This window comes from Engraulis encrasicolus, chromosome 16 (assembly GCF_034702125.1).
Source record: "Engraulis encrasicolus isolate BLACKSEA-1 chromosome 16, IST_EnEncr_1.0, whole genome shotgun sequence".
Taxonomy (NCBI): domain Eukaryota; kingdom Metazoa; phylum Chordata; class Actinopteri; order Clupeiformes; family Engraulidae; genus Engraulis; species Engraulis encrasicolus.
In genome coordinates this window covers 47644597-47668754 of record NC_085872.1, presented here as the reverse complement: position 1 = coordinate 47668754, position 24158 = coordinate 47644597, and the positions used below count along the sequence as shown (strand labels likewise).

The 24158-nt window shown below is 42.7% G+C and overlaps 1 protein-coding gene across 2 annotated transcripts; it reads left to right on the top strand.

Annotated features, from left to right (window-relative positions):
• The first annotated feature begins 20537 nt into the window (after positions 1-20537).
• Positions 20538-23341, top strand: LOC134466638 (eotaxin-like). Of its 2 annotated transcripts, XM_063220523.1 has the most exons (5): positions 20538-20638; positions 21088-21211; positions 21699-22012; positions 22728-22845; positions 22936-23341. In XM_063220523.1, the coding sequence occupies exons 1-5, from the start codon at positions 20575-20577 to the stop codon at positions 23111-23113; spliced, it is 798 nt and encodes a 265-aa protein (XP_063076593.1). In that variant the 5' UTR covers positions 20538-20574; the 3' UTR covers positions 23114-23341. The 2 variants fall into 2 exon arrangements, with proteins under 2 accessions (XP_063076593.1, XP_063076594.1); XM_063220524.1 differs by lacking the exon at positions 22728-22845 and having other exon boundaries at positions 22936-23014.
• Positions 23342-24158: the final 817 nt, after the last annotated feature.

Here is a 24158-nt window from a genome sequence, read left to right as displayed (position 1 = left end):
ACAGCTCCATCTGAAGGACATACTAAGGCTCTATGTTCCTGGAAGAGAACTACGCCCCTCCAACACAAACTGTCTGGCCCTGCCGCCTGCTCGCCCTAAGCGATCCCAGTCAAGACTGCTCTCTGTCATTGTTCCTCAGTGGTGGAACAATGTCCCAGTCTGTAAGACTAGGGACATCTCCTTTAACTTTCAAGAAGCAAGTAAAGACTTGTACCGATAAATTAAGACTCTTTTGTGACTATAGTACACCAAGGGTGGGAAACCTTTTTCATTTCATTGCTGTCACGAAAGAAGGAATGATACAGAGAGAAGAGGATAGAAAAGACGTGCGTACGCGTGTGCGTGTGCGTGTGTGTGTGTGTGTGTGTGTGTGTGTGTGTGCGCATCCAGAGGCCAAGCCCTGGCGATGGACAGATAGTGACCATACTGGCCTGGTGTGTGTGCATGCGTGTATTCTTCCCTTGGATCTAGGTCCAAATGGAAGTATTTGTGTGTGTGTTGCATTCTCTCCAATGGACATGCCAAGTTTACACACACACACACTCACACACACACACACACACACACACACACACACACACACACACACACACACACACACACACACACTCACACACACACACACACACACACACACAGCAATAGTGTGAAACTCCAAATGGCAGTCTTTTTTCTCTCTCTATTTGTAGACATAGGCCTACAAGAAAGGGGCCACACATACTGAAACCTACGAAGACCTAGGGGTCTTTTGGCCCTCTCTCTCTCTCTCTCACACACTCTCTCACTCACTCCCTGCTGGATAGTTAGAGATGTTTAAGTGTGGTCTTTTCTCTCTCTCTCTATCGCTCTCTCTATCTCTATCTCTGTCTTTCTTTCTTTCTTTTCACTGTCTCTCTCTCCCTCACTGCTGGCTAGTCAGAGAGTAGGCCTACTTAGACCAAGGGGTCTTCGCTCGCTCTTTCTCTTTCTCTTTCTCTCTCTCTCTCTCTCTCTCTTTCTCTTTCTCTCTCTCTCTCTCTCTCTCTCTCTCTCACAGTCTCTAGTCAAACACACAGCCACACACATGTGCACGCTAACACACACACATTCACAAATTCTCTCTCTCTCTCTCATGTCTTCCGTCAGTTACTCGCAGTGCGAAGGCCCATGAGAGACTCATCACTCTTTCCTCTGCAAGGACGCCGCTATAGCTGCAGCCATTGCTGCTATTGCTGCCATCAGAAGCGGACTTTCCATGAGGCAAACCTAGGCAATTGCCTAGGGCCCCGAGCCCCCGACCAAATCTGTCTTACATAGGCGCCCCAACTATCACACCAGTCACACACACAAAAAATAGGCTTGATCTTAACCTGTTAAAATACGGCATTATATTTACCACATTTCATTTTATTACATTTTACATTATACCAGAATGGCAATGACTGAGTTGTAGTGCATTACTAAAGGTGTTATGTCATAGTAGTGTAGTACTACGGTAATTAATCGTTTAATGACTATTACACGTGCCTCAGATGGTATAGCGTGCATTAAGGGGCTACTTTGTCACTTATGTAAAGTAATCGAAGATCTGTATGACACAAAACACTGCAATAGGACCAAAATACATAATTTTACGTTGTCTATATAATAACTTTTGAGAGCCCCTTTCACCAAGGGCCCCAAAATAGCTAGCTCTGCCCCTGGCTGCTTTTGCTGCTGCTGCTGATGGTTTTGTGGTCGGCATTGTGTCATAGCAATGAATAGCCAACATGGCAGGATGCTTATTTTAGAAATTTGTGGTGTTTGCAAGCAAATTAACACTTCCTAATGGCTTACTGTGTGTAATCCACAGCAATGGTGCCAACTGTGGACAACTGCTGTACAAGAACATCGACCACCATAGTACCAGTCACCAAGCTGAAGCGGTTCACCGTCCCTAGAGCAGGGTTATGTGCTATTGATGCTGTCAGGTATGTTTCACAAATATTGCCACTACACACTGTACATTGTAATGATTTACTAGGCTACAAATATATATATTTTTTTTTTATGTCATTACAGATTTGAAACTTTAGCAGGCGCAGTAATATGTTCAGATCCAAAGTCACCCTGGGCCCAGCATGCCATGAAATACTTGAATAGGATACTAGACCCTACCCCAACACCATCCACCACCACACCTATAGGTATACACACATATATGCAAACTACACCCATGCACTGCACACAGGAATTACAGACAATTGTGTTGGTTTTTGAATGTTTTGTAAATGTAGGCCTAGTGTAACATTTACAAATATAAACATATTTTTAGAATTTATATTAGGCTATATTAGTTAATTCCATGCTTTACAAAACAGGTCTTCTCAGGAACATCTTATGCTTGCTTGCTGTAGGCTACACAATAGGCCTACATGGCGATTTGCTCAGGGAGAATGCCGAAGCCCCCCTCAGCACGGTTGAATCCCCCACGCTTGTGCTTCTCTTGTCTCCAAGACAGACAAAGTGTCAGGTACGAGACGGAGGAACCAAGTGCGTTCAAACCCAGAACGGTATTTATTGAATTAGGGAAAGGGGAGTGGGAAAGGAGAAGGAGAAGTGTCTCTAGTTCTGGGCTTCTGAGGGGTACCAGGGTTGGAGGGGTCACCGGGGTTTCAAGGGTTACAGGGGTCACCAGGGATCCGGGGTTCCAGGGGTTTCGGGGGTTCCAAGTGCCGTGTGTGTGTGCCCTTCCCCAGGAAATGGAGTAGCGAACACGGGAGCTGGAGGGTCCGGGAGTCCTGGGGAAAACACACACACAACAGCAGGTGAAAACAAGGCAGTGGCACAGTTCAGGGCAAATCCAAGTTGAAAGAGTAAAACAGAAGGCAGGTCAAAATTACCGGGGAGAAGAGTCGGAGTCGAAGGCAAAGGCGGGTCGGGTTTCCAGGGTGGGAGAACAGAGCAGAGTTCAGGCGGGTCCGGGTACAGGAGTCAGAGGTAGCAGGAGCAGACTGGTAACGTGTGAACTTGCTGACGATCTGACAAGGAATTCTTCTTCTTCTTATGGGATTTTAATGGCGGACTGGACGCCTACAGGCGTATTGCCGCCACCTACGGGATAATAGAGCTCACTACAGTATATCGGCCTCATATTCTGGCATAGAGGCCAGAGGATTTTAAAAACTTGAGAAGACTGGTGGTAACTTTACAGTCCTTCAGTTGTAACAGGACGGGGATAGAAACAGTGGCAACACCAAGATCGGAGAGATCACTGAAAAGCACACGCCTAAATTGTCGATACTTTACACACAGTATTAAGACATGGGAAACTGTCTCAGGTACTCTACACACGTCACACAGCCCATCTTGATGTTTATGAATCAAGTGTAAATTAGAATTCAGGGCACAATGCCCTAATCTGAGACGTGTTAACACTACCTGCTGAGACCTAACTCCAGATACTGTACAGTGGGTACTTATAGACGGCTGAATTGCATACAAATGTCTCCCCTTTACTTCTCTGTCCCACTGGAGCTGCCATGACTGGAACACTTTTTCCATCAGTCTACTCCTTAATTCGGTTCGGCCAGGCCTGACTAGCAAGGAAACCTCATTGCTCTCTAGGCTTTCTTTGGCGCAGTGGTCAACAAGCTCGTTTCCCTCGACCCCCATGTGAGCTGGAACCCACAGGAATGAAATGTAGCAGCCTCTCTTGTACAGGTCATACAGCAGAAGGAGAATATCAGAGATTAAATCAGGACGAGCATTAGAGGAGAGAACTTTAAGGCAGTGAAGAACTGATAGGGAGTCAGAGCAGATTAATACATTTTTAGATTGGTCCTCTGCTACCCATTGCAGGGCTTTTAAAATGCCCATAGCCTCTGCAGTAAATACAGACATATCATCACTTATTCTGAATCCTTTTTTATAATTAATCAATGGGATACAGAAAGCGCAACTAGCTCTACCAGAACCCGGGTCTTTGGATCCATCAGTGAAAATGTGTAGATAGGAGTTCCAGTTAAGCTGGATGTACTCCACAACAGAATCACTAGAGAATTCTACCTCTTCGTCATGTTTGAACTCATGCAACCCAAGATCGACTTGTACAGAGGGGAGGAGCCAGGAAGGGACTGGTCCCCAATGAGAGCTCTGGACTGGGTCCAAGTCAACTAAATTAAAGTCCTTGGCATGCTCCATACACTGTTTTACGAACGGCTGATTATGTGCCTGCTGAGGGCCAAACTCATAGCAGTCCATAAGGATATGACTAGTAGGGCATATAGACACTTTTTCCCTAAGTCTATTCCAGTAGTGTAACGCAAGTTGAGTCCTTCTTAATTTTAAAGGCTTCTCTCCCGTTTCGACCAGTAGGGCAGGGATTGATGTGGAGGAGAACGCACCACAGCAGACCCTAAGGGCCTTTGACTGTATGATATCAAGCTTTTTTAAACAGGAAGTTGCAGCTGCACCATACGCCTGACACCCATAATCAAAGATGGACCTGATCATAGCTTGATATATGGTTAACAAGGTGCCCTTATCCGCCCCCCAAGAGAACCCAGTCAAACATCTCAAGACATTTATCACCTTGCCAGTTTTAGCAATTATACTAGAAATATGTTTGTTCCAATTAAGCTTGCTATCGAACCACATACCTAGGTATTTGAAACATTCGACCTTCTCTATGGGGGACCCATAAAGAGACAAAGATACATCACATTTCCTTCTGCGACTAAACACCACAAATTTAGATTTGGCCACAGATATCTTAAATCCCCATTTCCTAGACCAATTTTCTACAATTTTCAGTTCATGATTTAATTTATTCGAAATAAAAGGGATATTCCTGCCCTTGACCCATAGGGCCCCATCATCTGCGTACAGGGATCTCCCAGTCCCAGGGGATAGCTCTAAAAATATATCATTGATCATGACGTTAAAGAGAATTGGGCTAATTACACTGCCTTGCGGAGTGCCGTTCTCTATGTATGCTTCATCTGAGAAGGCTTGCCCTACTTTAACTTGAATAGTGCGACCTTCCAAGAAATTCCTTATCCATTCAAGAATACGTCCGCTAACACCATGGCTTGAGAGTTTTAGGAGGAGGCCATCTCTCCACATCATATCATAGGCCTTCTCAATATCTAAAAATACAGCAACAAGGGACTCCTTATTAGCAAACGCTCTCCTGATTTCATAGTCAAGGGCAACTACATTGTCCATGGTACTCCTTCCCTTCCTGAACCCGCTCTGGTAGTCTACCAGTGCTCCTTTAGATTCTAAAAAATGGACCAATCTGTCCGTCACCATTCGTTCCATTAGCTTACATATCACAGAGGTAAGGGCTATGGGCCTATATGAGGAAGGGGAGCTAGGATCCTTCCCGGGTTTCAACACCGGAACAACAACCGCATGTTTCCATGCCTTTGGCAGCTGGCCTTGCCTCCAGCTTTCATTCATTAAACTAAGCATTTCATCCAGGAGGACGTCAGACACATGATGAAACATTTCATAGTGGAGGTTGTCCATTCCAGGGGCTGACTTCCTGCCTGCATCTATGGCCCGCCCTAATTCATCAATAGAAAAGAAAACATTAACAACTTCACATGCTGGATCTAGGGGGGACATAGACCGACTCACAAACTGATCCCTCAGGTCCCTGCTTTCCTCATCCAAATTGTCTGAACTGTGCACCTTCCTATACATACCCACTAAAAGATTTGCCTTTTCTGCAGGAGTCACAGCTGTCCTATTCTCATCTACAAGCACAGGGACAGTCACCTTCCTACTTACCCCATTCATCCTCCTTACTGTAGACCATAGTTGAGACACTGGAGTGTCACCTGACAATGAAGCACAGTACTCTCTCCAACTACTTTTCTTAGCAGATTTGACTACTTTCCTGGCCAACGCTCTACAGAATTTATAACGCACAAGATTATCAACAGTGGGAAACCGCCTCAACACTCTAAAGGCTTTATTTCTACTCCTAATTGCCTCATCACATTCCTTATTCCACCAGGGAACCGCCTTCTTCTTTTGGCCTGTGCCTTTCCTGGGAATAGCTGCCGCCGCCGCTGCAGAAATTACACTACAAAGACCACTATTCCACTCATCTACAGAGCTATCTTGAATGCCTGGTAAGAGATCATCACAGAAGGTTTCAAACTTTTCCCAATCTGCTTTCAAAAAATTAAATCGTCCTTCTATCCTATCCATCTCAGCCGGTAGCCTCAGCCCAAAAGTGCCTACAGTTGGGAAATGGTCGCTACCCAAGTTAAAAGGGTCAAGAACCTCCCATTGACTCTTACCTGCCAACTCGCCAGAGACTATCATTAAGTCCAAACATGAAGGGGTTAGGGAACCAAGTTGCACTCTTGTAGGATGCCCATCATTAATACATACCAAGTTAAAATCATGCATCATCTCCTCAACAACTTCTCCATTGCCATCAGTCCTTCTGCTACCCCATAAAACATTATGTGCATTAAAATCTCCTGTCCAAATAACCGGGGGGCGTGCCTGCCTCATAATATCCTCAAGCTCCACTGCACTCAAACGTAGACAGGGGTTATAAAAATTAAGCAGGGAAATCCTCCCAGTGGTGCTCCAAATTTCTATCACTATTAGTTCTAGGTTCGACTCTATTGGCACCACCTTATACTCGACACCAGATTTAATAAATGTACAACAACCCCCCCCTGCCCTGTCACTTCTATCTTTACGCACCGACATATACCCAGGTAAAACAAAATCCAAAGCGGGCTTTAGCCAAGTCTCCTGGACACAAATAACATGATAGCTTATTTCACTAGCAGTAACAAACCTTTTAAATTCCTGACCATTACCAATCAGACTGCGAGCATTCCACTGCAGAAGATTAAAGGCCATCTACCCCTCCTCTCCCCCCACACTACTCTGGGAACCCGTAACAAGACCCTCTCGCTCTTTGAGGAAATTAAACAAGGACTCAGGAGATACATTTACTTGCAAATATTTACCTGCCGCCGCGGATACAAGCTTTATTACATCAGACCTATTTGCCACCTTGGAGAATTTCGAACCTGAAATCACATCAGAAATAAATGCCAGAAAATCCACCTTCTTAATAATGAAGCTGTCGCTCGGAGGGGAAATAGCTTGCGCTCTAGGTGCCAACACCTGCTGGGACTGGGAGTAACCAACATTTTTCACTCTTCTCAATGCTTCAGCATAAGACACATTTTCGTTTGTCCTCACTTTTTGGACTTCCTAAGCGCTCGCATATACCTGACAGCCCTTGTACCCAGCACTATGGTTTCCCCCGCAATTTGGGCAGCATAAGGCCGCATTGCAATCCTCATAATTGTGGTCTCCCCCACATTTGCCACACTTTCTTTTTTCTCTACACACTGCCGCAACATGCCCGTATCTATGACAATTGAAACACCGCAGAGGAGGTCTAATGTAAGGTTTCACTTGAAAGCTCAAATAACCAAGCCCAATGCGTCTAGGAATAGTCTCGGTGTCAAATGTCAACAGCACTGTTTGACTGGGTACTTTCTCATTGTCTTTAGTAATTTGGAAACGCTTCACTTCGCAAACCTTTGCCCCTTTAACGTTGGCCAGGATGTCTTCATCAGTAACCTCGGTAGGCACTCCATAAACTACTCCTTTAGCCCTTGAGCCTGTCCCTGGTACAAACACCTCCACATCACATTTGTTTAGAGAAGTTACTGCAAGAGCCCGATCCTGTTGTTTTTTAGAGTTGCACACTACTAGGATTCTGCCATTAGCCAGAGTTTTCGCATGTTGAAAATGTCCTATTTCTTTCGCCAAACAGTCAACCAGTTGCAGTGAGTTCAAACCCTTAGTGTTACCTTTCAATTTCACAATTACAGCAATTTCTGTCTTCCTTGTTTTAGTTTGCTGAGACTCCCCATCACTCCCTGTGCTCGATTTACTATGTCTCTCTCTGCCACGCTTCACCTGCCTATTAGGACCCACAACAGTAAACTCTTCTCCTGCACTATCCATACTGTCTGAGAACCCCATACTGTCCTCCCCAGCCCAAGAACGCATCAGGCTACCACGAAATATCGTGGTTTAGCCTTGTTTGGTGTTACCACTGTTCTGATCACTGAGAACAACCAACGCACAAGCCAAAACGCTGCCACCGTCTCAACCTCTGCTACCCGATCTGACAAGGAATGACTGAAACACAGGGCTTTATATGGAGAGCATGGTTACTGGCAAATGCAGTGCAGCTGGAGAGTTAACGAGGCTGAGTGAGAGAGAGCAGAGTGGAGACAGGTGAGGGTGATTAGGCAGAGCAGTGAGCAGAGTGGAGCAGAGTAGGGACAGGTGGAGGTAATCAGAGAGAGTGGAGAGCAAGGTGACAGATGATTGGAACCAATTGAGTGTAGTTACCAGGCAGGCAGAGGGAATTCATGACAGAAAGAGAACACGATTTCATGAAGGTGCATGATGGAGGGTCCTGTGTTTAGTGGATATCCAGACAGAGAATATTTATTAGGCTATAATTTATTTATTAAGCGGGCTTGCAGAGCAAGGCCCGATTCTAGTAATCTCTAAGTCCTGTTTATTGGTCTTGTGCAGGGCAGTAAAAATAGAAAATGGATCTCCTCCTGGGCCTTTCGAGATAGAGGCACCGTTCAAACACTAAAACGACCGGCTCGGCTTGGAGATCATTTCTATTAATAGGCTTGTCCGTGTCTCTTGTCGTTTTCCCGTTTTTGGCGATTTTGTGCAAGTTTGGGTCCCCATTGAAAACAATGGTAGAACTTTCATGAAGCAAGTTTCCGCCACACTAGAGATTAGAGATTTTCGGTCCAATACTTTCACCTAGAAGTGTAGTTGACGCGTTGTTGGCGAGCTCTATGGGATGTCTCCAAATTGTCAAAGTTTCATCTCCCAACTCCCATTACTTTTTAAATGGCAGGTGTGTAAAAACGACAGGGCTGGGTCTATGGCGTTTCCCCATTCTGTCTTGAAGTGCCTTTTTCAAGAGGTTAGCGCATGTCCTACAAGAGGTCCATTTGTGACTGAACCGTTTAACCTATAAACTTCATTCAAAGACTGTTAGAGAGATCACATATATGACTCCGACCTGTGAGCAGGACACATGCCAATTCCTTTTAGTTTTTTAGCAACATCAAGCTCAAGACAAAAAACTGTTTCTGATTCTACCCTCTGCATTAGAGCACCATACTACCTGCCATTCAGTCAATCAGAACAGGTGCAGCCGATATAGGGTTCCATCTCAACGGTAACTTTCTCTCAACATTCTATTCTTAACGAGCACCTGCCACTAAAATTGTAGAAGTCTATTGTTCAGCTCTTCAATGCAAAGTGATATTGTCTAGCTGGAATGTTTAAGACAGCCAGCTGCTTGGCTCAATGGGAATGCTGCTGGATTAGAGATATGGAGGTTGGGAGTTCGAATCCCACTTTAAGCCATGTTGATTTTCAAAATTATATCATATGCAGTGTTCCTTAGCCAACTTCAAATACCATGTCTGTCATTTAGTATCAATGGCAAATGTGCTGGATTACAGATATGGAGGTTGGGAGTTTGAATCCAACTCGGACCCATGTTGATTTTCAAAATTATATCATATGCAGTGTTCCTTAGCCAACTTAAAATACCATGGGCCTCATTTATAAAACTTTGCGGAAGGAATGCGCCAAAAGATGGCGCACGCACGAAACTCAGAATGTATTATATTCAGATTTAGAAAATATTCAGATTTATAAAGCATGGCGCACGCACGTTCCACGTCAATATCCCTTTATAAATCCCAACTGACTCTGAAGTTGCGGCAAATGTGCGCACCTGTGGACACACCCATAATTATCTATGAATATTCAGTGAAACGCCCAAAATGAATATTTATATCTGTGGACGGCGTGCGGAAAGCAGACGAGATAGCCTATTTACCACATGTGGAACAAACAGTTTTATTAGATAGGCCTAGAGAACGTTGGGCAAAGTGGAGCGGTTAAGTTTGGGAAGTCGTAGGCTACAAAAATAAAACCTTGAATTGCAGCATGTGGATGGTTATGTTGACAAAAATCACGCTATACCAGAAGTAAAAAAATAAATAAAATAAGGATGGCATGGACATGAACCTGCCAAGTCATGGACATGTAGGCTAGTATTAATTGAGTTGTGAACAAAGGGAAAAATAGCTGCGTCAAGGAAACATCTCACATGGCATGTCCCCATGTGAAATTCACCGGTAGAAAATCTATTCGCTGTCTCATCGCACCTCATATGCACCGGGTTTAAACTTTTTTCAACAATTGCCGTTGGTCACTGCGCGCAGCTGTCTGCTTTCGGTTCAAAGCGACGCCCCAACTGTCGATCGACATATCCACAGACAGCATGACATATGGGCATTTTCTAGTCTGTATTTATTAAATGTGTGTATTATAAACGTACATTATCAGTGTATAAGACCAGCTGTCAAATGCACACCTCTGCTTTGATGACGAATAACCGCATGGAAAAGAAATGACATGCAACAAGAGAAACGAAGCTGTCCATTAGTATGGCACTTGCGCTTGCCTGTATGGCTGAGAAAATCAACCATTACAGATGCACTTGGGACTCGAGCAGATGATTCTGCAACTGGCTTAAATGTTGACGTAATTCCTTGCAGACTCGGAACACTTTATAGCCTATCGATACGATTATAGCCCGATACTGGAAAGGTCAGTGGTTATTGTTAATATAATGTAGGGTATTTCCAAATGTAACGTAGGCCTATCCTAAACGTACAATTTGAAGCGTCTATTACATGCATGTGGCAATGGATAGGCCAGGTAGGCCTACTTATTATTTTCCACCATTACCAAACAACAAACAACCGCGTTTTCGTTGCGAACTGGATTAACTAATGTTAAAGTGGCTATCGTGACACGTGACCTTTGATTTTTTTCTTCAACCAATTTCGGGTCGTTCTTCCAGCTACCTCCCGAGGTCGCGCTTTCCGCGTTTGATCTTTTGTTCAGTGCCTACGCATGGGTCAAACTTTGCGTGGAGCTGCGCATGTTTACCGCCAAGTTCTTTTTCTATAAATACCAAACCTTGCGGTGAACTTGGCGTGCGCAGTCTTTTGTGCGTACGCACCCGTTATAAATGAGGCCCCATGTATGTCATTTAGTATCAATGGCAAAGGTCCTGGATTACAGATATGGAGGTTGTGAGTGGAGTGGTGTGTGAGGGAGCGTTTTTTTCCCTATCTGACGCAACCAGGCTTTTATTTTGACGGACAGTTCACAGTGCGCGCTGTTACTGTGACAAAATCATCACCACCTCCTCCACCTCCTACCACACCTCCTCCTCCTCCCACTACCACACCACCACCTCCTCCCCCTCCTACCACACCTCCACCTCCTCCCACCACACTAACTCCTGCACCTCCACCGCCACTACCTCCTACTCTGCCACCACCACCACCTCCTGTTACCACACCACCACCTGCCACACCTCCACCTACCACACCTCCTCCTCTTACCATACCTCCTCCACACCACCACCTCCTACCACACCACCACCTCCTCCTCCTACCACACCACCACCTCCACCTCCTACCACACCACCACCTCCCCCACTTACTCCTACCACACCACCACCTCCTACCACACCAAGACGTCCACCTCCACCTCCTACCACACCACCATCACCACCTCCTACCACACCACCACCTCCACCTCCACCTCCTACCACACCATCACCACCCCTTACTACACCACCACCATCTCCACCATCAAATAACTAAACGGTCGGAGAAGAATACAAAATAATAATAATAATAATAATATTTTTTATTTTATTTGGAACCACCTTGTTTAACACACAAGGTCACTGTACAACATTAAAACATCAATTAGCTACTAAATAATTTAAGAGATGTTAATGTGTACACTCGCCTCCAAAAGAGTTGTCGCCTATCCATCTGTTTGGAATAACAGCTAATAACCTGACTTTCAATTAATCACTTGGCTTCAGAAGTCACTCATATGTAAGCTAAAACCCTCCCGAATGAAAATGTATGTACAAAAATAAATTTCATGCACCAAAGAAAGATTGACCCTTTATTGAACACAGACAGGGCAGATTTTCACAAGACAAAAGTTTTGTCGCCTATCGAACATAATGTGAAAATGAGCAGATAAGTCACTTCAAAACACTTAAAATACGCAGATTGAGTGTCATACTTAATCACTGAATCACTCTCACCTCTCCAGAAAATCGACTTTGGCCTTAGGTGTATGTTTAGGGTCATTGTAATCATGGAAAGCAACACAATGAAAATCAATGGAGTTCAATGAGAGATGGTGACATATTCGCTATTCGTAGAGCAATACATGTTTAACTTCATGATTTAATCAATGATAAAAGCCCACAAACACCTGCAGCATGCATGCAGCTCCTCATAAGAGCTGTATCTGCAACTTGTTTCACTTTATGCACCATTTCTCTTTTTTCATATTCTTCATCTCCAACACCATATAGTTTTGATGCTATCAGTTCCTAAATGGTTGATCTTGGGATCTTGACTTCAGAGTATGAGTCCCATTAGCCTTCATTTTTGTCAGAATTAGGCCTGACATACTCTTGGCTGGCTTTTTTGAGACAGGACAGTGGGAGAGACTTCTTTGGTGTTAAAGGTGAAGAATTTGGAAAAATACATGGTGCCTAAAGTCAAACATGGGAGGGATACAGCTCTTATGTGGAGCTGCATGCATGCTGCTGGTGTGTGAGGGCTTTTATCATTGATTACATCATGAAGTTAAAAATGTATTGCTCTACGAATAGCAAATATGTCACCATCTCTCATTGAACTCCATTGATTTTCATTGTGTTGCTTTCCATGATTACAATGACCCTAAACATACACCTAAGGCCAAAGTTGATTTTCTGGAGAGGTGTGAGTGAATCAGTGATTAAGTATGACACCCGATCTGCGTATTTGAAGTGTTTTGAAGTAACTTATCTGCTCATTTTCACATTATGTTCAATAGGCGACAAAACTTTTGTCTTGTCAAAATCTGCCCTGTCTGTGTTCATTAAAGGGTCAATCTTTCTTTGGTGCATGAAATTTATTTTTGTTCATACATTTTCATTCGAGAGGGTTGTAGCTTTCATATGAGTGACTTCTGAAGCCAAGTGATTAATTGAAAGTCAGGTTATTAGCTGTTATTCCAAACAGATGGGTAGGCGACAACTCTTTTGGAGGCGAGTGTAGTTACATGCTGTCTCTAATGATGAATTTAGCACACCACCTCCTACCACACCACCACCTCCGCCTCCTACCACACCACCTCCTCCTCCACCACCTCCTACCACACCACCACCTCCTCCTCCTACCACACCACCTCCTCCTACCACACCACCACCTCCTCCTCCTACCACACCACCTCCTCCTCCTACCACACCACCACCACCCCTTACTACACCACCACCATCTCCACCATCAAATAAATAAACGGCCGGAGAATAATACTAAATAATAATAATAATATTTTTTATTTTATTTGGAACCACATTTTAACACACAAGGTCACTGTACAACATTAAAACATCAATAAGCTACTAAATAATTTAAGAGATGTTAATATGTAGTTACATGCTGTCTCTAATGATGAATTTAATCCACAGCAAGCATGCCTAGGTTGGAGTGCTGTAGGAAAATATCGAAAACCACAATACTAGTCAGCAATTTGAAGTGCTACAGAAGACAATATACAAATATATGTCATATTGATGCTGTAAGGTAAGTGTGATAAATAATATTATTATGAGTTCATGTTAAAACATAAATATGAATATGAATATAAATACATTTACTGAATATGGCACTTAACCAAACAATGCTCTCCCATGGCAGATTTGTAACTGTGAACGGCATGGTCATATGTTCAAATCCAAATGAACAGTGGCCTCAGCATGCTATGGAACAGTTGGATTCGACACCAAATCTTTGTGGCCCACTGCCAACTCCACGCCTCCTACCACACCAGGACCGCCAACAACTTCTAACACACGAGGACCGCCAACAACTTCTACCACAGCACCAACTCCAACAACTTCTACCACAGCACCAAGTTCAACAACTTCTACCACATCACCAACTCCCATAAGTTCTGTCACACCAACAACTCCAACAACTTCTACCACACCTCCACCTCCCCCACCAACTCCACCTCCTATCACACCAACACCTCCACCTCCTCCTCCTCCAGCACCACCTCAACATCCTGCCACACCACCTCCATTGATAACAAGACAGTCAACCACCAAGTCTACTAATTTGCCTTCAAGCCCTTCATCCTACATAGTGGAGTCGTAATAGGCTCAGTCATTTCAAATTGATGTTAAAGTTTAGTTTTCACTTCCAAGTTGAAGTTTAGGGTCTATAGAACAATTTGAGTTCGAGTGTCAAACACACAGATAACAAAATGGCCTGCGGGGGGCGCTCTAAAATATATAAACTGCTATAACTTTTGATTAGTTAAACCAAATTTAACATATGATGTATGCATGGATTCAGCATGAAGAGGAGAAACTGGTGGGCTAAATAGTTGGTTACCAGATTAAAGACACACTATGTAATAAACACACTTTTAGCCAATGGACAGCTAAATCCGGGCTTTTTTAAGATAAAGGGTGGAAATGCCCTCCAAGTTGCAATGAAACATAATTTATTGTTACAATTTATTGTAAATAAAGCCTGGGTTATCACTTAACTTGATTTGTTCAGAATATCCCTGAAGCACACAGATACTTAGGATACATATAAACAAATATAGCTGCATAAAGCCTATGTGATATTTAGGACCCAACTTGCAACTTTGAGTTTATGAATTTAGGATCATGAGTACCAGCTTTTTTTCAATCAAGCCATCATTTTATTCACAACTTAAACACTTTATATCTGGAAGAAAGTAAATCAATAATAATAATAATAATAATAATAATAATGATGATGATGATGATAAATACTATGGGGAACATCATTTTTTCTCGCATTCAAAAAGTAAACAGAAGACCATAGGGCTAACATTTATTCCAATACTCCACTGTACAATAACTATGACAGAGAACAGATGCAAAAACAGTCAGTGGTCAGTCTTAGAAATTGTATGTGCACTTGCACAGACGTGTGCACTTTAACTCTGCCTTCATGCACTTGCACCGAGATCTGGCAGGTCTATTTGTACAAGTACTAGTACAGCTGCACTCCACCTCTAGTTGGAAAACATCTTTGGCAACTGCATTGCTTTGGTAGTATAGTCCAAATCTGGGAACTGTTCATTTGTTACCAGATTGGCAGGCATTTCTGGCAAATGCAGATAATAAGGTTTTCATTCCTGTCCACTACGCTGGTAACAAATGGACAGTTCCCAGAGCAGATGATTGTGTCTACCATGTATGAAATAGTCCTATAGTATTCTTTAGTATGCTTGCCAAAGGCCTCTGCTTGCCCCCAGCAAGCATACTAATTGTTCTCCAACAGTTTATTTAGTATGCTTGCGGGAAAGCATATTAATTGTTCATCAACAGTTTATTATTATTATACATTTTTCCATTCACCTCGGCATATGGGAATCACCATTCATTAGTACGGCGGCTTTGAATCGTTGCAGCGTTCGAGATAGTGACACGGTTTGAGTGCCAAAACGAACGGCTCGAAAAGGTCTCAGGGTGGAGTATTTTTCGCTGGCCTACCCCCTTTCATTCGTTCACCAGTCTTGTTTTTCCTCAGTTTTCTCTCTGTTTTCCCCCTCATTGAAATGAATGGTAGAATGGTCAAGATGATGATGTCACAAACCGTGGCAGGTGACCTGTCCTGGGGTTTTTATAGGTATCAACTAGGTAAAGGCACTGTCAGAGAGGTCTTGGCTCTGAATACAAACTGTGTGAAGATCATAAGCCAACTCTTAAAAATGTTTCAGAGAGAGCAGTTTTAAAATCCCTATGATGTGACCCCATTCAATGTGTGAACAGCTCAGCGCATAGGCCTGAATATGTCCATTTTTTGACTGAACCATTTGGCCAAGAAATGTGATCTCAGCTTTGACATGAAGAGCAGGTTTGTGCCATTTGTGTGTAAATATCATCTGACAACTTGCAAAACTTTTGGAGATATGACAGCGTAAAAATAAGGCTGCACATATTACTCAGCTATTGACTGCCAAACTGTCACCTTTTAGAATCTTCAGTCATACACACACACACACATGCAGCCTTGTACTTTAGACCTCTGCTGTCAGTAAGTGGCAGTGGCCTACTGGGTAGGGTGTTGGTCTGTCAGAGGGTTGCAGGTTCGAATCCCACCCTTACCTCTCCCTACCCACCCATTGCTGAAAGGCACCTGAAGCATCTCCATACATGCACGCACACGCACACACACACACACACGCACACGCACACACACATCTCTCTCTCTCTCTCTCGCACAGAGACACACACACACACATCTCTATCTCTTTCCCTCGTGTTTCTGTGTGTGTATACAACAGCTCTGTGTGTGTGTGTGTGTGCATAATCCGCAAGCATACCAATAGCATTGTCTCTCCGGAAATGCAGTCTTATTATTATTATTATTATTATTATCGTTATTATTGATTTATTTTCTTCCAGATATAACGTTTTTTTTGTGATTTTATGTGTGAATAGAATATGGCTTCATCGAAAAAAGTTGATACTCATGATCCTAAATTCATAAACTCAAAGTTGCAAGTTGGGTCCTAAATATCACATAGGCTTTATGCAGCCATATTTGCGTATAGGTATCCTAGGTATCTTTGTGCTTCAGGGATATTCTGAACAAATCAAGATGAATGATATACCAGGCTTAATTTACAATAACTTGTAACAATAAATGGTGTTTCATTGCAACTTGGAGGGCATTTCCAGCCTTTATCTTAAAAAAACCCCTGAATTTTGCTGTCCATGGGCTAAAAGTGTGTTTATGACAGAGTGTGTCTTTAATCTGGTAACCAAATACTTATCTCACCAGCTCCTCCTCTTAATGCTGAATCCATGCATACCTCATATGTTAAATTTGGTTAAACTAATAAAAAGTTATAGCAGTTTATATATTTTAGAGCGCCCCCCGCAGGCCATTTTGTTATCTGTGTGTTTGACACTCGAACCCAAATTGTTTTATAGACCCTAAACTTCAATTTGGGAGTGAAAACCAAACTTTAACACAAATTTGAAATGACTGAGAAAAAATGCACATGCCTACGACCCCACTAACACTCCCACTGGCCCTGTAACTGCATTTCCAAAAGAGGACCCCCTGACACAAAAGCCTTACACAGACACCACCCTCACACAGCCAGTAGGTCTGGAGGAATATGCAGTGGAGGAGGGAGGTGACACTGTGTATGCAGAGTTAATGCCATTTAGGCTGCGCCTGATAATCATGGTCTTATCCATTTGCTTAACAGCTGCCTTAGCAAGCAAACAATTTAGCCAGAGACCATTTTAAATGAATGCATTAATGAGCATTATTTGTCAAGTCATCTGTACTAGCCATACATAAGTATTGAAATTGGATTACTTCAGGCATTTACTACCATCTGTGTACCAATATTGTATAACCAATAAGGGCGCTTTACCACTCTGGTGTGTAAGACCCCTAATATACTGTGAGCTGTTTTTTTCCACATGTGTGAACTTTAAACCTTGGTCTTTTGCTTTGTCTTGCATAATAAAAGTTGCAATCAATGAACACTGATTCTCTTTGTATACTCTCCCCATTCAAAGTATTTTACAGTATTTCTCAATTGGTTTTGTACATTTCTCACAACAGAATAATCATTCTCAGAACTTCTTGTTCAATTTTGACTTCCTGCTGTTATCTAATGCTTTCGTCACCCTGCAGATGGTTGTGTACAATTCTCAGCTTTTTCGTACATTATCAATTGCTTTTGTCATATCGCTCAAAAAGCATTGTCACTGAATACACAAAACTATCTCACCCCCCAAAACATTTAGGCCTTATGCCATAGTTTAAGTCTTGACATGCAAAATGACTTACCAAGCTGTCATAATGTGATAAGCACTGTATAATTTCCATTGGATTTTTATCTATAAATGTGATCTGAATTGGTAAATTGCTCACAGGTAAATATTGACTCTCTCTAATCAAAGGCAATAGAAGGGATAGAGAAAACAGGCATGCAATACAACAATAGGCACTGTACTGCATTATATTACTCTATGCCTCATGTGCCCTTTATAATTACGCTCCACGCAAAATTACAATATTTCCCTAGAATTTCACAAGACAGTAAGTGCACTTTATACAGTATCAGTGTATTGTTTCAAATTTATTTTGCTTTACAGTTCTAGATTTTTTTTCACATGGGCTTGCAAGACAAGTAAAAAGGGATGGTAGAGGGCGCATTTTGACACCTCAACCAGAGTTTGCTATTTTTCTCATTTTGCAATGAGAAAACATGTCAATATATATTGTAATGAAAGGGTTAATTTAGGTGCATTGGAAATAGTACAGCACACTAACACATCCACACCACATGGGGGCACTGACTACCTTTTGCGGCTCTGAGCCTTTAAGATCTAGTGGAAGCCATTTTGAAAAGGTGAGCGGGGAAGCCACCAGCAGATAGGAGACCTGGAAAGAAGCGGTTCTCGCATGCCCTGCATGAGGCTGGCATTGGAGCTAGCTTGCCCAGGGTTCTGAAGACTGACTGATGGGCCTTTGTGTATGGACCATGATCTTGCGTGGCCACATTTATGGATGTACCGACCTTTGGGGATTTTATGTATTGTGTGGGGTTTTCCCTACATCTGTGACCATCGGAGGAGAGCCAGCTGGGGAAAAGGCTCGGAAGACAGAGTTGTCCGACACTGATGTTAATGCTTGCATTCGCCCAGGGTCGCAGAAGGTAAGCTTGGTTGCCCTTACACAGCATCCAGACATTTAGTTTCTTACATGCTGACTACCACGTTTGCTGCATACATCCTTAGAGTCAGGTAAGTTCAGTGTAGGGTTCCTTTTTAGTAGGTTATACCGGTAACTTCATTATAATAGTCGTAGTCTAAATGTATATCTAGGACAATCTTATCTAATCAATGTAATATAAAGTCGAATTTACAACATTTCCCATCTAATCTAAACAACATTTTGCTTCAGAAAAGATCCTCAAGAGTGTGCTATTCAATTAACAACATGACAAAGCGATTTGTCCATACACGGACCACACTATGACACAATGACTAACCATTCTGCTGGCACTGATACGTTCATTGACACAAAAACTTGGGTTTTGAGCAAGAGACTCAGTTTTGCAGGTCATCCACAGTGTTTTGCCATTTGTTAAAGCTGTTTTGAGAATGAATATTATGTTTTGCAAATTGCGAGAGAGATTCAAGAAATGTACAAAACCAATTGAGAAATACTGTAAAGGCCACTAATCATTGTGTCAAAGTGACATTTCTTTAATGCTTCCCTATGAAAAGATATACTCACAAATCTGTAAAACTGTGAGGGGTGTACTCACTTACGTGATATACTGTATATAGTGATTCTATAGCAGTGGGTTCAAAGTGGGGGTCCACGCGGGGTGATAAGAGGGCAGTGGCAGGTTGCCAAGAAATGTACAGCAAAACAAAATTAATAATCAAATAATTAATGCAAGCCAAAATAAACAAAAAGTAAGCTAAGCAATATGCATCACAATAATGTATTAACCCATTGATGTCTAAAACACCTGCAAAAACACCTGCTGAAGCCTAAGCTCTTTTTGGGAAAAGTTGCCCTCAGCCTATAAAAACCTAAATATCTCCGCCTCCGAAGCACATAAAAACTTGAAGTCAGTTGCATTGAAACGCCAGGGCCCTCGTGTTGCACTATAATGTGTTCATTCAGCTCTGACACATCAATATTTTTTAAATAAAAATATCTAAAATCTCATGTGCCGGAATGTTGCGTCATGTAGCTCCAGGCGCCAAGGGTCAATGTTTCGCAACGCAACATCCAGAATCAATGGAAATTAAAACAATACTACTATGATTTTATATATCTGAATGGGGTACTGACGCAGACGTAGACTATGGTTGTGAAAGGGTAGCCCAGAAAAAATAGTGTGGCACAACCCATGTAAGGAGAGCCTTGGCTGGAATATACCAGTAAATGGGGGGCCTTGCCATGATAAAGTTTGGGAACCCCTGCGATAGACTACCTGAGAGGTAAATCTCCCCCATTGCTTTCACTTTTTCCCACAGGCAGCAAACCTGGACGGGGACGATATTAGCAGGAGTAGATGACCAAGAGTGTGCTCACTACTTTCTACATACTAAATACATCTGAGTACAGTGGATCTGCCAGTTTAATAACCTCCATTCAATATAATACAAAATAAAAGTAATCAATGCACTGTGAATAGCTAGTAATCTTGACAAAATATATTTGCTGTTAGGCCTTCCTGATTTCTGCAAACTGTTTACATAGGGGAGGGCATAAAGAGACAGTCGCACACAGAAAGAGAATATGCAAACAAATTGAGTAAACAAGCCATGGGCTCTTTAGGGTTGCTATCACTGACCGTGTATCAGACCACAAAATGGAGTTGAAGATTGTCACCGTTCTCTGCTGCTTCACGCTTTGCCTTATCAGCGGGCACGCTGGTGAGTCATTAACTGTCTTTTTGATCGTTTATCTATTTCATTAAATTATCTATGTGATGATTTTCATAATATGGCCTTTCATCACATGAATGCGTATTTCACTCTGCGTCTATCCTAGTCTGGGACCACTCAAAAATCATAATATTGTAATTATATATAGCCTACTGTAATTATTAGAGTAATATGGGCACGTTTTAACTGCCAATTCTATCATGCACTAACTGTTAAATGTGGCATTCTGAATGTACATCCATCCACCTGTGAAGTCTTTCTTTAGTTTAAATAAAGGCAAACTGTGTGAGGTCAGGTGTGCACGGTGGTCCAATAGTTAACTTTATGTCAAGACTATCATAGACAACTTTAATTTTACAACTTTAATTTTACTGTCTGTCAATAAGGGTGGTATAGGAGTACTTTACTGACACATCATATCCTACTGTCTTCAACAGATAACACTCCTGTGAGCAACTGTCCCTGTCCGTGGCTGACAAAGACCATAGAGAGAATCCCTCTCGAGGGGCTGCAAAGTTACACTGTTCAACGCCAACCCCCATGTCTCATCAAGGCTATTTGGTAAATATTCTGCTACTAACGTAATTAGTGTACAGATAAAATACTGTCATCCATTACATACAAAATAACATCCATTTCTGACTAGAGATGTACCGGATCCAAGATCCGGTTCCGGATCCGGCAGGATAATAGGGTTTTTCACAGGATCCGGATCCGGTTCCAGGATCCAGGATCCGGTAGCCGAGGCTTTTCAGTCACAACCCCAATCGCTGCATGGAGTGAAAGCCCTTTGGAAGTGGTCGTTGCAGGCAGTGTGACAGTAAGACAATGAGTCTAAAAAATAGTTTGAGCCAATGTAATAAAAAGGGCCCACGTGTGTGAGAAGGCTATGTGTTTCAGCCCTTTCGTAGGATCCGGTATCCGGTTCCGGTATTCAGTTCCGGATCCGGCAGGATCTTAAGCAGTGGATCCGGTATCCAGCAGGATCCTAAAAATCAGGATCCGGTGCATCTCTATTTCTGACACACCCTTCCTTATCTTATTACAGGTTCAGGGTGCCGCAGGGGCTGATTGTATGTTCAGATCCAGAGAGCCGACGGACCAGAGACGCTATGGAATACCTAGACAAGAAGACCAAGAGACGCCCAACACCACAGCCTCCCAGTCCAGGCCCGTCATACATAGACCAAACCACCAGCTCTCCTGATCAGAATAATGAGACTATGACATTAAATCCTACCACCACGCCAACTGTTCAGCACAAGGGACCAGCAACCTCTAATCTGACACTTAACTCTTCATGTTACAACAGGAAGCCTACACCTTCAGTGTCAACAGTCAATAAAGAATCAACACCTGCAGGTGTGTGAGGTGCGCACGGTGGTCCAATAGTGAACTATATGAAAAACAATTGTCGGTAAGCGGAAAGGTTGGTGTGATTTTTTAAAAGCACTGCATGAAGTTCTGAGTGTGCGACCACAAATGTTTTTCATATATCCACCAGTGCTAAAATGCAAATGGTCAATATCTGTAATATAATTCTATACACCTCTCACAACTTTAAATGGTCAATTGTGTATTCCTGTGTCAGCTGAAAGATGAATTTCATTATCTTTCCACCTATATCAATTGCAAACTGTTGTTGCTGCAGCATTAACTAGTAAATCATTAACACATTTACTTTGTCCCCTGGAGTGACCCCCATACGGTACACTAGCCTCCCTATCAGTGCTTGTTTTCACTTGCATACATATTATATACTGCATTACGTAGTTTTAAAATGTGCTGTAAATTATCCAATTATGATGACACTTTTCCAAACATTACACATTAAGGTTTTGAAATATACATGCCATGACCTATTTACAGTAAATAACAAGTAGGCCTAACCATAAGCTTCTCCAAGAAAATAACAGTCTGATATCACGTAAATGGCTGTAATGCCAGGTGTAGACGGTACACAGACATGCTATGAAAATCATTATGTGGTTCGAGTTTTACTTTACCTAGAGAAGTGGAGCATACACGTAACGGCACTGTCCTTGTAAAGCCAACTAACCATAAATGTAATCCCCAGCAAGCGTCCCTACGGTGGATACATGCTGCATAAGACTACCACTGACCATGGTACCTATGACCATGTTGCGTGGGTACACCATCCAACATGCATCTTTGTGTGGAATTCAATCTATAAAGTAAGTTATAAGTTCTCTAATATAACTCTTTAGTTCAATGACTAGCAATGGCAGATGCATATGATGAAGATGAATCTTCTCTCATTACAGATTTGAAACTGTGAGTGGCAAAATCATATGCTCAAGTCCATATTCACATTGGTCTCAGCGAGCCATGAAGTACCTGGATACCAGAACCGCACTGCCAGACGCAGCGTCAACTGCATCCCCAGTCACCCATTGTGATCCTGAGGCAGTAGGCCTGGCATCACGCGGAGACACTCAGTGAGGAGAGAGGCCACAGTCAGCCACCACAAGAGCAGAGCAGAGCTCCACACGTCTGCGTGGGTAACCCAGAGAAGAAAAACCCAGAGACTGGTTAACATTGTGTCTAAATCTATAATAACATTTCTGAAAGAACACCACATGGTACAACAACTGTATACAGGCCTTGTTACCACTGTTTAGAAGTTCAGTGAAATCAACATTTACATTTAAGTGGCCTTTGTCCAGCCCAGGTTACGTTGTTACTTGTGAGGTTATTAGCATCTGTAGCAGTCAGACACTGAGTGCGTATACATGCAGTTAAGTATCCTGAATATGAGGCATATCCCGGTTATGATCATATTCGGGATAAGGTGTTTACATGCGGCAGTATCCCGGCTTCTTTCGGAATACTCCACCTAGCATATCCCGATTTCTCAGTATCCCGAATAAGGGTTTATTCGGGATACTGAAGTGTTTATATGCTCAAGCGCAAATTTGGGATACTTAATATCCCCATCATATTCGGAATACTGAACTGCATGTATACGCACTCACTGAGTGCGTTTACATGCAGTTCAGTATCCCGAATATGAGGCAGATCCCGGTTATGATCATATTCGGGATAAGGTGTTTATATGCGCACAGAACGTTATATCCCAGCCTACATTCTTGGCCGTTATAGAATTCTCTTCAAATGCGTGTAGCCTGGATACCAGCAACAGCGTTCCATGGGAAGCCCCTGTATTCGGGATAAGGTGTATACATGCCTCAGTATCCCGGCTTCTTTCGGAAAACTCCACCTAGCATATCCCGATTTCTCAGTATCCCGAATAAGGGCTTATTCGGGATACTGAAGTGTTTATATGCGCAAACGCAAATTTGGGATACTTAATATCCCGATCATATTCGGGATACTGAACTGCATGTATACGCACTCACTGTTCACTTTCCCCCTTTCTGTACTCTGTGCTGGTTACGATGTGTGTGAATCACCATAGGTAGTTCAGCCCTGGTTACAATGTGTGTGAATTAATTAGCTTCTGTAGCAGAGGAAGCAGTAGGGGTTT